Below are 12,887 nucleotides of genomic sequence, written 5' to 3'. Positions count from 1 at the left end.
ATATCGGCTTTATAGCACGATCTCATTCATTCTCATTTGCTCATCCCCCAGTGATGATTGATTTATGGGTGGCCAATCGGTGCTTTTTAAAACAGTATTAGTTGGGTTTAGGGAAGGGGGCGGGTAGGATGGATGGTCGGCTGGTCAGTTAGTCAGTAAACAGCCGATTCCGGTGGATTTACGTGAGAACATCAGGCGGGAATGGCTGTGTGAGAGAAATTTAGGATCTGAAAATGCAAAAACAGTGGCCTCCGGTGGATTTGCGAAAAACAAAAACTGCAAAAAGAGTAGCTCCTGGGACGTATTTTGCGCTCTCCAGAAATGTATATGAGGTACGCAATCAGAATGAGTCTGGGTTAGAATTAGCTTGTGAGCTTATGAATTAGCTCAAATACTTAACTTATACTTAAATTGTTACGTTTGGTTACTTGTATAGCCTATGGACTGATGTTGTGCTAAATGTGTTAATGAGAATTGTTTAAAATATTTGTTTGAAACAATAGTTATCATAAAAACCCACAATTTTGTTAAACTGCATGGAATTGCTGATCTTCTATGGTGATCCAATGATTGCAAAGTGCATTTTTTTGGTGTTTTGAGATGTTCCTCCGTGCAATGCAACATTCTGCAACAATGTGCAATAATATTCATCTTTTCCTTTATTTCAGTCAAACACAGTGGCAACAGCAGCCCCCCATGTGTAGACAGCATCCCACTCCAGACGCCCACTATACAGTCCAAACACACGGCCCGGTGCCGCAGATCAATATCATGTAACATTGAAAGAGGAGAAACAACTCACAATCAAAGTGGTCGTCATGACAACGGCCCAGCCGGATTCCACCAATCAATGGGCTTCGTGAGGCTGCGAGATGCTCAGCGATGTGCCAGCGTCCTACATAAAGAGTGTGGGACAGGCAGCTCATACTGATAGAGAGACCCGAGTGGGGGAAAAGGCACATAAAAAGAAACAAGGACAACATGGTGAAGTCTGGAGGAAGAAGTGTTCTTGTCGCAGTTTATCTGGCCAGCATTTATGTTGCACTTTGTGCTGGAGGTAAGATTAAAATTATATTAATGTTTTTAAATAGTTGCTAGATTTTTAGATGTGTGACTCTTGTATGTTATGTGAGAACATTATAAAAAATGTACTGTTTATCTCAAAACATGAAGCCCTGATATTACCAGAATTTTTTATTATTATTTATTATACAGCTATCAATTTTTGATAGCTTTTTGAGGAATGATACAATACAATGATTTATTTCACATGCCCTTAAAGGGATAGTTCACTCATTTACCCGCTGTTTACTCACCATCAATTGTCTCCATGAGTTTCTTTCCTCTGTTGAACACAAAAGAAGATATTTTGAAGAATGTTTGAAACCTGAAACCAATGACTTCCACAGTAGAAAAATAAATACTATGAAAGTCAATGGTTACCGGTTTCCAGCATTTTTCAAAGTATCTTCTTTTGTGTTTAACATAAGAGTCTTTCAATACCTTTCAAATCCTTCAATAACAGGTTTTGAACAAGTAAATGATGACAGAAGTTTCATTTTTAGCTGAACTGTATCTTTAAATGTCACCCCCCCCCTCCCCTCCCCCCTTTACACATTCATACAGACGTATTGTTGCATATTACTGTAAATTCAGTAGCAGGTGACAAGTAAATAGTGAGTAAATAATGACTGAATTTTCAGTTTTGGCTGAACTATGTCTTTAACAGTAAATATTAGTATCCAATGGAACCACATTTAGCTTAAAAAGGGTTAATGCATCCAAAAAATCACAGTTTTGTCATAATTTACTCGTTGTTTACTTATTTCAAACCTTTATGACTTGCTTATTTTCTGTTGAACACAAAAGAAGATATTTAGAAAAATGTTGGAAACCGGTAACCATTGAGTTCCATAGTATTTGTTTTTCCTACTGTGGAAGTCAATGGTTACAGTTTTTCAACTTTCTTCAAAACATCTTCTTTTGTGTTCAACAGAACAAAGAAACTCATAAAGGTTTGGAAACACTTAAAGGTGAGTAAATAGTGATTAATTTAGCATTTCTAACCTTTAATAACAGGTTTTGAACAAGTGAATGATGACAGAAGTTTAATTTTTGACTGAACTGTCCCTTTAAATGTCATTTTTTCCCCCTCTACACATTCATACAGACGTAAAATTGCATATTACTGTAAATTCACCATGTTTAGAGGAAATGCAGTAGCTTTTCAAATGTCTGAACTGATCAGGTGCAAGTGAATGAGTCACGTGACTTCAAGAGCAGCGGGCAGCAGTCAGAGCCTTTCATTAACAAGGTCTTGCTTGTGATTTTGTATTCAGGCTTGCACGTTCCTCGCTTTTTCCTCAGCCTGAATTCGGGGTCTTTGACATTGAAAGTGCCTTTGGAAGCTGAAACCCAACATAACCTCTTAAATGCTTAATTTGATGTGATTTAGATTACCTAAAAAGGGCAAAAAGAGATAGATGGAAAACATATTTTCAGAGTGTGTTTAAATTTTAACATCAGTTACTAATAGGAATGGCTACAGTTGTGTGTCTCTTACTATGAGTGATTTTTCTCATCATTCACTAACTGTTAAAATATGCAGTGCAAATGCATGCAGGAACATTGAAACCTCTGATAAAGTACATTGTTCTTGTTTTTGAATGTGCAAAGTTATTCTTTGGAAGTTGTGAGGCACTTTCTGTCTTCGGTGGCTCTTCTTTTAACACAATCTGCACTCTCAGAAATAAAGGTTAGAGTAAGTGCATATATTAGTACCTGAAGGATGCTTAATGAAAAATTAAAGGGATGGTTCACCCCAAAATGAACATTTGCTCACTATTTATTCTCCTTTAAGTGGTTTCAGTCCTTTATGAATGTCCTTTTTCTGTTGAACACAAAAGAAGATATTTTTAGAAACCAGTAACTATTGACACCTATAATAGGAAAAGTCAAGTTTAATTTCAAGAGGAGGATGTGATATGACTGAGCATGACTGGCTGCTCATCTGTAATCAGTTATAATCCAATCAGAGTGATCCTAGTTTACTATAAATGGATCGTTTTCTTCCTACTGCTCTATCTTCGTTTTGAAAGAATCCCCCCTTCCACCCCATCTCCTCCTTTTTCTCCCTTTTCTAAGGGGGGCTCTCGAGACCTACCTGATCTCAGACCCCCTTTATATGCTTAATGACCGTATGGGAGGCTTGGGCTCAAGTATCTCCGAGCTTAGGGTTCTCTCCTGGGACAGCATGCCAAACCTGCTATAAACGCTAAGCATATCTAAGTGGAAACTCTTGAAATCTAAGTGCATATCTCTTTGAACTCTTTTTCATTTTGAACATTTTTCAAAATAACATCTTTTATGTTCAACCACAACAGAAAAACAGTTGACGAGTAAATGGTGAGTAAACAATGAATAAATTATGACATAACTTTCAGTTTTGGCTGAACCATCCCTTTAACAGTTATATTAGTATCTAAAGGAACCATGTTTATCTTAAAAAGGGATAATTCACCCCAAAATTACAATTCTGTCATCATTTACACATCATTTACTTGTTTCAAACCTTCATGGGGTTATTTCTTCTGTTAAACACAAAAGAAGATATTTTGAAAAATGTTGCAAAACTTTAACCATTGACATACATAGTATTTGTTTTTCCTACTATAGAAGTCAATGGTTACAGGTTTTCAACTTACTTCAAAATATCTTCTTTTGAGTTCAACAGAAGAAAGGAACTCATAAAGGTTTGGAAACACTTAAAGGTGAGTAAATAGTGATTAGATTTGCATTTCTGTGGTGAACTATCCCTGTAAAGATACATATTAGTACCAAATAAACAAATAAATAAATCTTTTGAAAGGGGTACCACTCCAGTCACAGCGTTTGTGCCTATTTCTGCACTCAACAAAATGACTTTTGTTGTTTGTTCAACCTACTTATTTAAAACGAGTCAACAAAATTACAAAGATTTTTTTTAGGGACAACTTAATGGTTTTAAGTTCAATCCACTTACATTTGCAAGTACAATAAAGTCAACTTAACATGTTTGTGTTGGGATAACATTGAAGGAATTGTGCCAATTCCAGCATTTTTTACATGATGTCTATCTTCTGCATCTCCTGTAGCTGCATTAAAGCCGGATGTGCTGCTGGACAACACTGCTACCACACTGAACCACTCAATGGCACTGGTGCAGCGCATGGAGGCTCTGCTGACCCAGGGAAACGGCAGTGATGTGACCTTACGCGTTCAGACTGTCAACACGGATGAGGTGAAGGTGATCCAGGTGCATTCGCTGGTGTTGACTCTGCAGAGCGACGTGTTTGATGAGCTCCTGCAGACCCGTAACTCCACCGCCATGGTTCTCAGAGAGACTCCAGACTGCGCTGCCGTCTTTGAGAAGTTCGTTAGGTGAGCCATTTTGCTATTTAGAATATTGTAAAAATATATATATATATATATTTATAAGAGATAATTTTGGGAGTGTAGTAACTAAAAATATACCACATGAAATAAATAATAAATAATTAATACTTTTTTAACTTGTATTTAAGCTTTACTATGCAAAAATGACAGAATCTTCAGACATCTTGTTGATTTTTCCGTGCAAAATTTTGTTAATTTTTTTTGGAATGGTTTTGTGAGTATAGTAACTAAAAATTTTACCACACTGAAATAAATTATTCATTGGATTTACTATTTTTTTTAAGGTAAGTGGTTGCAAACTATTTAAATGGACTGAATTTAAGTTGTTTATTTAAATTTAGCCCATATAAATAGTTTGCAACCACTTACCTTAAAAAAAATGTGCAAATCAGATGAATCCTTTTTTCAGTGCACATTAAATAAAAAATAAAGCAAATCCAATTAGAACCACTTGTTTTGTAAACAAAGCAAGTCTCTCATTTATTTTGTCTACTTCAAGACAGAAAAATATTACTTTACAAAAAGTATTGTAAATAAATCACACAAACATTTGCATATTATTCAATACTATTACTGAAATTAATATAAAAAATAAACAAATAGTCCCAATAATGGTACAGGTCCTTTAGATATTATTTGTTTAATCTAAAGGGATGTACAGAACTAGAATGATTACCTAATGGAGCAGCCTGGGGTTGAGGAGACGCATTACATGCATTACCCTTGAACATAGAGCCTTTTAGTTAGCTGCCTAAATCTATAATCAATAGGCCATAACATGCCACTAATTGGTAGCATATGATGTAATCCTTTCCCCTTTTAGTGGACTTTGGTAGACAGTAAAATAAGCTGTTGCTCGTTGTGGATTTGTACTTGAGATGGAAATTATTTGAAATTTATATTGCCCACTTAAAATCTTAAAACCATTTGTTAAAATGAAGTACAATCACATTATTTTATATGATTCTACAAATATATGTCAGAAGTAATATGTCGTTTCATTTTTACATTACACAGAATTATGATAGAAGCTTATTTGCTCTATATTTTAGCATTGTATTTTAAGAAAAGCTGTTTTATTTTATTTTCTAGATCTTGAAGGGAAACGAAAACCTGATTTAGTAAATAAACATACATTTCCACAATCAATCGCTCTATCTATCTATCTATCTATCTATCTATCTATCTATCTATCTATCTATCTATCTATCTATCTATCTATCTATCTATCTATCTATCTATCTATCTATCTATCTATCTATCTATCTATCTATCTATCTATCTATCTATTTATCTATCTATCTATTTATCTATCTATCGATCTGTCGATCTATCTATCGATCTGTCGATCTATCTATCCTATAACTAGCCCTCACGTTATGTCAGATAAAATATATATATATATATATATATATATATATATATATATATATATATATATATATATATATATATATATATATATATATATATATATATATGTTGATTGTTACATTAAATTGACACAATTTGGCTCAATAAAATAGGTAAAATGTTATTTAAATGTAATATTTTATGTCAGTGTTAACCCCCTAGGGCTTGAGTGTCCACATACGTGGGCAGCACATTTTAGCACTCAAGTGGCTATTTAAAATACTTTGAATGTTTTATATTTTGTTACAGACATACAGTGTCATCCTGCAACTGTTTTGCAGCAAATGAAATGTCCCAAACACCATTTTTAACTGTCCAAAATGGGATTTTTTTTTTGTTTTTACTCTTTGATAGTCAAAGCAAGTTAAAAAAAAATTCTATGTTAAATATGCATTAAAAAATATTCAGGGGGCAATGCAGTGGCGCAGTAGGTAGTGCTGAAACCTCACAGCAAGAAGGTCGCTGGTTCGAGCCCTGGCTGGGTCAGTTGGCGTTTCTGTGTGGAGTTTGCATGTTCTCCCCAAGTGATGGGTTGCAGCTGGAAGGGCATCCGCTGCATAAAACAAATGCTGGATGAGTTGGCGGTTTATTCCGCTGTGGCGACCCCAGATTAATAAAGGGACTAAGCTGAAAAGAAAATGAATGAATGAAAAATTTCAGGAAAAAGTGTTTTATGTAAATTTGGACCACGAGTCCACATATATGGACATAATTTTTTCCCTAAACGTACATCATATCAAAATATGATACTTAGATTTTTATTCTAATTAGGTTCCAATAAGCCCAAATAGCAAAGAGAAAAAAATGCATGTAAAAAGTGAAGTTTTCAAACTAATTTCAAGAGGAGCACGAGATATGATTGACTGCAGCTGGCCACTCATCTACATTCACTAGTTAGCCAATCAGATTAACCCCAACTCACTATAAGTAGCCTAGCTAGAACTACTCTCTTATCTTCGTTTTCCGAAGAAACCCCCCATCCACCCCTTCTCCTCCTTTTTTCTTTTACCACGGGGAGCTCTCGAGAACCACCTGACCTCGTTCTCCCCTCATATGCTCTATGGACCAGGCGGGAGCCCTGGGCTCACCTATCTCCGAGCTCAGGGTTCTCTCCCGGGACAGCATGCCAAACCTGCTAACAGTTGTCAAACAATATTTAAGTGTGAACTCTTGAAACACCTTGGGCCTTAAGAGGTTATACTTTGTGTGGAAATTAAAACCACATATAGTATTTAAACAATAATTTCCACAACAATTGTGGTCCATGATAAAATATATTGCCTAAAAAAAAAAAATAAAGGGAACAATTGGAGGTACGTTGTGTTGTTTAAGTGTTTCCTTTATTTTTTTTTGAGCAGTATATATATAAAATGTACAAGGACACAATGGAATATTTCTAGATTTTACCCTGAAGAATGTAGATAAAGTTTATTTTCGCACCGTTTAGCCCATTCAGGTGTGATGTTACCATTCGTTGTAAGTAATGGAGGGTAAATTCCAGGGCAATCAAGGTTATCTTAAGCAAAGCATCCATAGGAAAGTTTATTTTAACAACCTGACCTCTTTCCCTGCAGGTACTTATACTGTGGAGACATCACAGTGCGTCTGAACCAGGCCATCCCTTTACACAAGCTGGCCACCAAGTATCACGTGTGGGACCTCCAGCAGGGCCTGACCCAATACATGACTCAGCACCTGTCCAGTGATTCCCCTACGGGTCACGTTGTAGCCTGGTACCAATACGCCACCCAAATTGGCGATGTGACGCTACAGAACAGCTGCCTGCAGTATCTGTCCTGGAACCTGTCGTCGGTTTTACAGAGCGCCGAATGGAGCTCGGTGAGTGGAGAACTGCTGCTGTCCTTGCTGCAGCGATCAGATCTGGTCCTGCAAAGCGAACTGGAGCTGTACGAAGCCCTGGAAGCATGGATCAACCAAAACCAGCCTTCAGATGAGACAGCCGAGAATGCGCTCAAGGCAATACGCTATGCTATGATATCTCCACAAAACCTGTTCCACCTTCAGAAGAAGTCTCCTCTGATGTTGAAATACTATGAATCTGTACGTGACCTGCTTTTTCTGGCCTTCCAATTCCACGCAGCTTCGCCAATCCAGCTCGCAAAGTACTACGACGTAAACTGCAGCCTGTTTACTCCACGAAACTACCTGTCGCTGTCTTGGGGCTCACCATGGGTGATCAACAACCCTACAAGGGATGACCGAAGCTTCAGTTTTCAGACTCAACTCGGACCAAGTGGCCATGACGTTAGCAAACGCATAACATGGAACGCTCTGTTCTCTCCACGTTGGCTTCCTCTCAGCGTGCGATCCTCTTATCCAGAGCAGGGATCCATGCTGCCGACTCGTACTGACGCAGGCCGTCCTCGGATCATCGTCACTCCGGCTACTTCAAGCCCAGACTTTGCTGGCGTCAGCTTTCAAAAAACTGTCATCGTTTCGGCACGGAAGCAGGGAAAGGTGGTGGTCCGTCATGTCTACAACTTCCACCAGAGCACAGAAGAAGCGGGAGACTTTCTGCTAGAGGCGGATCTGCAACGTAGAGCATCTGAGTACCTCATAGACAGCTCGCTTTACCTGCACATTATTGTGAAGCCTCTCTATCACACCCTGATAGTATCCAAAAAATGAGAGTCAAGCTCGGGGGTGTCCAGTCCTGCTCTTGAAAGGTCAAAGTGCTGTCTAGACTAGATTCGTCTTATTTTGCGATGTAGAAGCAAGCTCTTTTCTGCAAAGGTGTAATGCTGGGTTCACATCAAATGAGAAGCATCAAGTCACTTGCTCTAGTTTACTCACGTCATGTTTTTCACATCTTTCACAATTTTCTTTATATTGAGTAAAATTCTTTAAACTTGCACAGAAGACACAAATTCAAAATCTCAATTTTCTCTCCGGATGCAGACCTGGAGCAGTTACAATCTGAGCTGCATGCAATGCTTTTTAATGCGCACAACTAACCTCACCCCTAAAGGCTGATTTATACTTCCGCGTTGAGTGATGCCTTGCGCATAGTCATGCATTTATACTTCTGCATGCTGTTTGTATTGCTCTGCAATAACACTTCCGAAACACTAGCTGGCAGTAGGTTTAAATGTTCCTCTGTGTCGAGTTTTTTCGCAGGTGTTTTGTTTTTCTGAATGCTACCTCAATGTACAAGTAGCTAAAACTTGCTCATATGGCAGTAACCAGCGGACGTGCAACAACTTTAATCATGAGGTAAACACAAAACAAAAGTTTCCATCTGGAGCTCCTTCATGGTACTTGACCCTTGTAAAAAATCGGGATCATGGCTCTCAGAACCACCTACACTTGTCACAGCTACCAAGCTGACCAATCACAGAGCTTGCGCTACTCGTTGTTGCGACATGTAGTTACATTTTTTGAGAGGTGTGCGTCAATGTCGGAGTCAGCATCAGCCACAGTAAGGGCTATGTAATGCCCCATTCACACGAGGCTTCAGCAGCAACGTTTGGCAGAGGGCATGTCTGAAGTTGGGGTTGACGCAATCATCATAGCAGCGTCAGCCAATGAAACAAGTCCTCAATCGGCTACTGTCTGAGCTGGGTAATTTGCATAAAACGATCTGATTGGCTGATGCTTCTGTTGGCGCTTGAAAAGTTGAGGAATTCCTAACTTCTTCCCAACAAGCTGCGCCGACGGACCCACAATTCAGTCAGGCAATGCTTGACGTCACCCATTCAAATTGAATCGGAAGCGTTGAAGCTGGCGCCCCTTGTGGATGGGTCGTGACCACATGAAGGCTGCACTGGACCATACACATACATTCAATGTAGAAGTATAAAGTTTTAACTCTACCCCTACCCCTCACACTGACGTCACTAGCTCAATTGAGTGCATTTTGTCTGACACTGCAGGTCCGAGACAGCTTGCATAATCAAGGCTGCATTTAGATACCATTGAACGTGTCACACATTCTGCATCATTCGTGGCTCCCAGTGGAAATTTGCCTTTATTTGTGCATTTGCATTGACTTTGCAGTCTATTTGGGCAAAAACTTAAATTTACATATGGTGTGAACTCAGCAATATTCATTAAAATTTCATACACTAAAGGTATAATGTTTAATTTTTGCTGACAGAGGGTGCATATTCACAACGAACAAAGGCATAGTTTGATGACGCAGCGACTGAGTGTTGAATCATGGGAATTGTGGTCTTCATTACATCCTACGGGACCTGCAGAATTCATGTTCATGGATAAGCTAAAGTATATATAAAAAGTAAGGCTGATGGTTGTCAAAGCATAATGAAGGCTGATGAGAAACGAGGCTTTGGACACTCCTGGTCCAGCTCCTGTACCAGTTATTTATAAAATTCCCCATAGCTCTGAAGTCAAGTTTTGCATGATACATTTACGTTTATGCATTCGGAAGATTTTTGTATTAAACACAACATCACATGATGAAAAAAATGTGTTTAGAAAAAAATCATACAGAAATGGCTAGTTATTTAATAAGACGTAGAATGCAACATTTTATTCTAATTTTGAAATAGACTGGTGTGAAATCAATTCACTTGAGTGTTATGTAAAAATCAATTGTAGAAGACACGCGAACAAAACTCATCTGTTTTTTATGCCCAAAGTCTTTTGGTCAAACATCTTGCTAGTGCGTGCATGTGTGTGATGCTGATTTTGTCTCCAGTCAATCAATTTACAGTAGATAAACTACAATTTTCTCCTACAATATTTAATACCCTATTTCAGGGGATTAAAGAGGTCAAATTAATCAAGAATTGTTGTGGTTACTAGAAACCAAATTGTACCATACTGCATAAAATCTCACCTAATTTTAATGCAAATTTTAAAGGGACATTTGTATATTGTCATGCTGTTTGACTTTAAATACACGGTGAGGACGTTGATAAATAATTTGTGCTTTCATAAAAATACAAATTCTCTGCTGACTGAATAAACAAACCATTCTACATACTTTGTATTGGGTCACAATATTGTGCTGAATTCATTTTTGTTCACATTATATTGCAATTCACATTAAGTTTCATTAAAATTGAAATTTCTGAACCCAAAAAAGACTTTGTCTGTTTGTTGACAATTAAAGTTTCTTCTGGAAAAATCTGTAATGCACCTTTGGAAGTATCAGATTGGGGAAAAAGGTTTAGATGTTTACATGAAAAAAAAAAAATTCTCCCTCTTTAAAGATTTTTTTTAGGCAGCATTGTGTCTCTAAACAGATGCGTCTTTAAAATGTACTGAAAATAAATTAATAGTGTTAGTTTGAGACTCATAGAAACTTTGGGAATGCTGGGTTGTTGTAACACAACACTGTATCAAATATGGACAAATCCAACAGTTAGGATAAAGGTGTAATTAAAATTTAGAGTGAAAAAAAAAATACCTCAACTTTGGGTTAGTCTGTCAAAAACAACCCGGCATTTTATACCCAGCTTCACCATCCGCTCTCTCCTTGCCCTCTGGTGGTCAACAGCGATACGTATTATTGAGCTGTTATAATTAAGAGAGTGGTTTAAAGCCTGGCTGGTGGTATGCAGACGCCGACTGTAGTGTTGACAGCTTTCATGATGCCATTTGGCTGGACTCTTGAGTAAAGCTATCAGAAGATAACTATTAGAAAGCCAACTGGAGCACGGCAGTGCAAACGCAGCATACAGAAGCAGCTGCTGAGGTGATTATGGATGCTGGGCGGGTGCATGCTGGGAAACATGACGCTCAAGTTACAGTATGTTTGGACTAGCTTATTACAGCGTGTATACTGTAAACTACAGTCAATGCTTTAAAAAAAAGTGAAATAAAACAGTACTAAATACTTAAAGTCCGTGTGAAATAAGAATTTACAATGTTTGTTTTGCTAGCGCACATTGTTGTTGTTTAGGTGAACAATTATTCTGTGCAAGTTAAACCATTAAATATGTTTGTTTTGTAAGCTTTAATCAAAGTCTGACTATTTTAAGTGGCGGTCCTTCACTGTTGACGCCAGCGTGATGATTTAATATCACATTAAAATAAAGTTTTTTAGATGTTAGTATCGTTATTTTTTTCATAACTTTAAGCTAGTGCACAGTGACAAAATTCCCATTTAGAATATATTAACATGTAAAGCTTGTAGTTTGTCACATCCGCCTAAATCAGGTGGTTCTTGAGGGCCGGTGTCCTGCAGAGTTTAGTTCCAACCCCAATTAGACACACCTGAACCAGCTAATTAAGCTACTAGGTTATACTAGAAACTTCCAGGCAGGTGTGTTGAAGGAAGTTGGAGCTAAAATATGCAGGATACTGGCCCTCCTGGGAGTATGGTTTGTCTGAGAACTGCAAGAAGGGTGTAACATGAAGGGGTATAACTTGTAGTAAGTTTGAGGCGTAACTTGAAGTTATGGAGACCCACGTGTCAAAACTCTGTTGTCGGCAAGATGGCGTTGTACATCAGTAATTAACATCTACACCTACTCCACACCTAAACCCAACCACCATAAGTTGCATCCCAAATGGTACACTATGCACTTCTGCACTATGTACTTATGCACTTACACACTCAAAAGCATATATGTAGTCACCCCAAAACGAATGCTGTTTTTTTTACTAAACGGAAATTCAAACCGTTTCCTTGATGATGTTTGACGGTCGTTTGACGGGGGGGGGGGGGGGGGGGGGATGGATCCGGGGGTGTTATAGACTGTACCAAAAAGCTGAGGGCAGGGGTAGGGTGGGGGTTGGGGGTTGAGAATTCTGGGAGTTTTCCACAAGACAGAACGAAATGGGAGATGGGTCTGAAATACGGGAGACTACCAGGAAAAACTGGAGTGTTTGCAGGTATGATCTCGCATCTTTCGCATCTTAAGTTACGCCTCACTAACTTACAACAAGTTACGCCCCTTCATGTTACGCCCCGTCTTGCAATACGCAAACAGATACACTTGCCTCCAGGACTGAGTTTGGGCAGTCCTCGCCTAAATGGATTAACGGTTTTATTCACATCACCTCATACTTCAGTTTCTCATCAAATTGTGACCAATCAAATGCTCTCT

The 12,887-nt window shown here is 38.2% G+C and overlaps 1 protein-coding gene across 1 annotated transcript; it reads left to right on the top strand.

The window, feature by feature from the left end:
- Positions 1 to 80: 80 nt before the first annotated feature.
- Positions 81 to 10,837, top strand: btbd17b (BTB (POZ) domain containing 17b). The gene is given in 4 exon segments (XM_056453125.1): positions 81 to 955; positions 957 to 1,057; positions 4,134 to 4,419; positions 7,422 to 10,837. Coding segments are annotated over 4 exon segments (1,545 nt in total). The 5' UTR covers positions 81 to 872; the 3' UTR covers positions 8,497 to 10,837.
- The last annotated feature ends 2,050 nt before the right edge of the window (positions 10,838 to 12,887 follow it).

Source organism: Danio aesculapii, chromosome 3 (assembly GCF_903798145.1).
Source record: "Danio aesculapii chromosome 3, fDanAes4.1, whole genome shotgun sequence".
NCBI lineage: Eukaryota > Metazoa > Chordata > Actinopteri > Cypriniformes > Danionidae > Danio > Danio aesculapii.
Note: the sequence above shows the minus strand (reverse complement) of the source record. Positions and strands in the feature narration are given on the sequence as shown.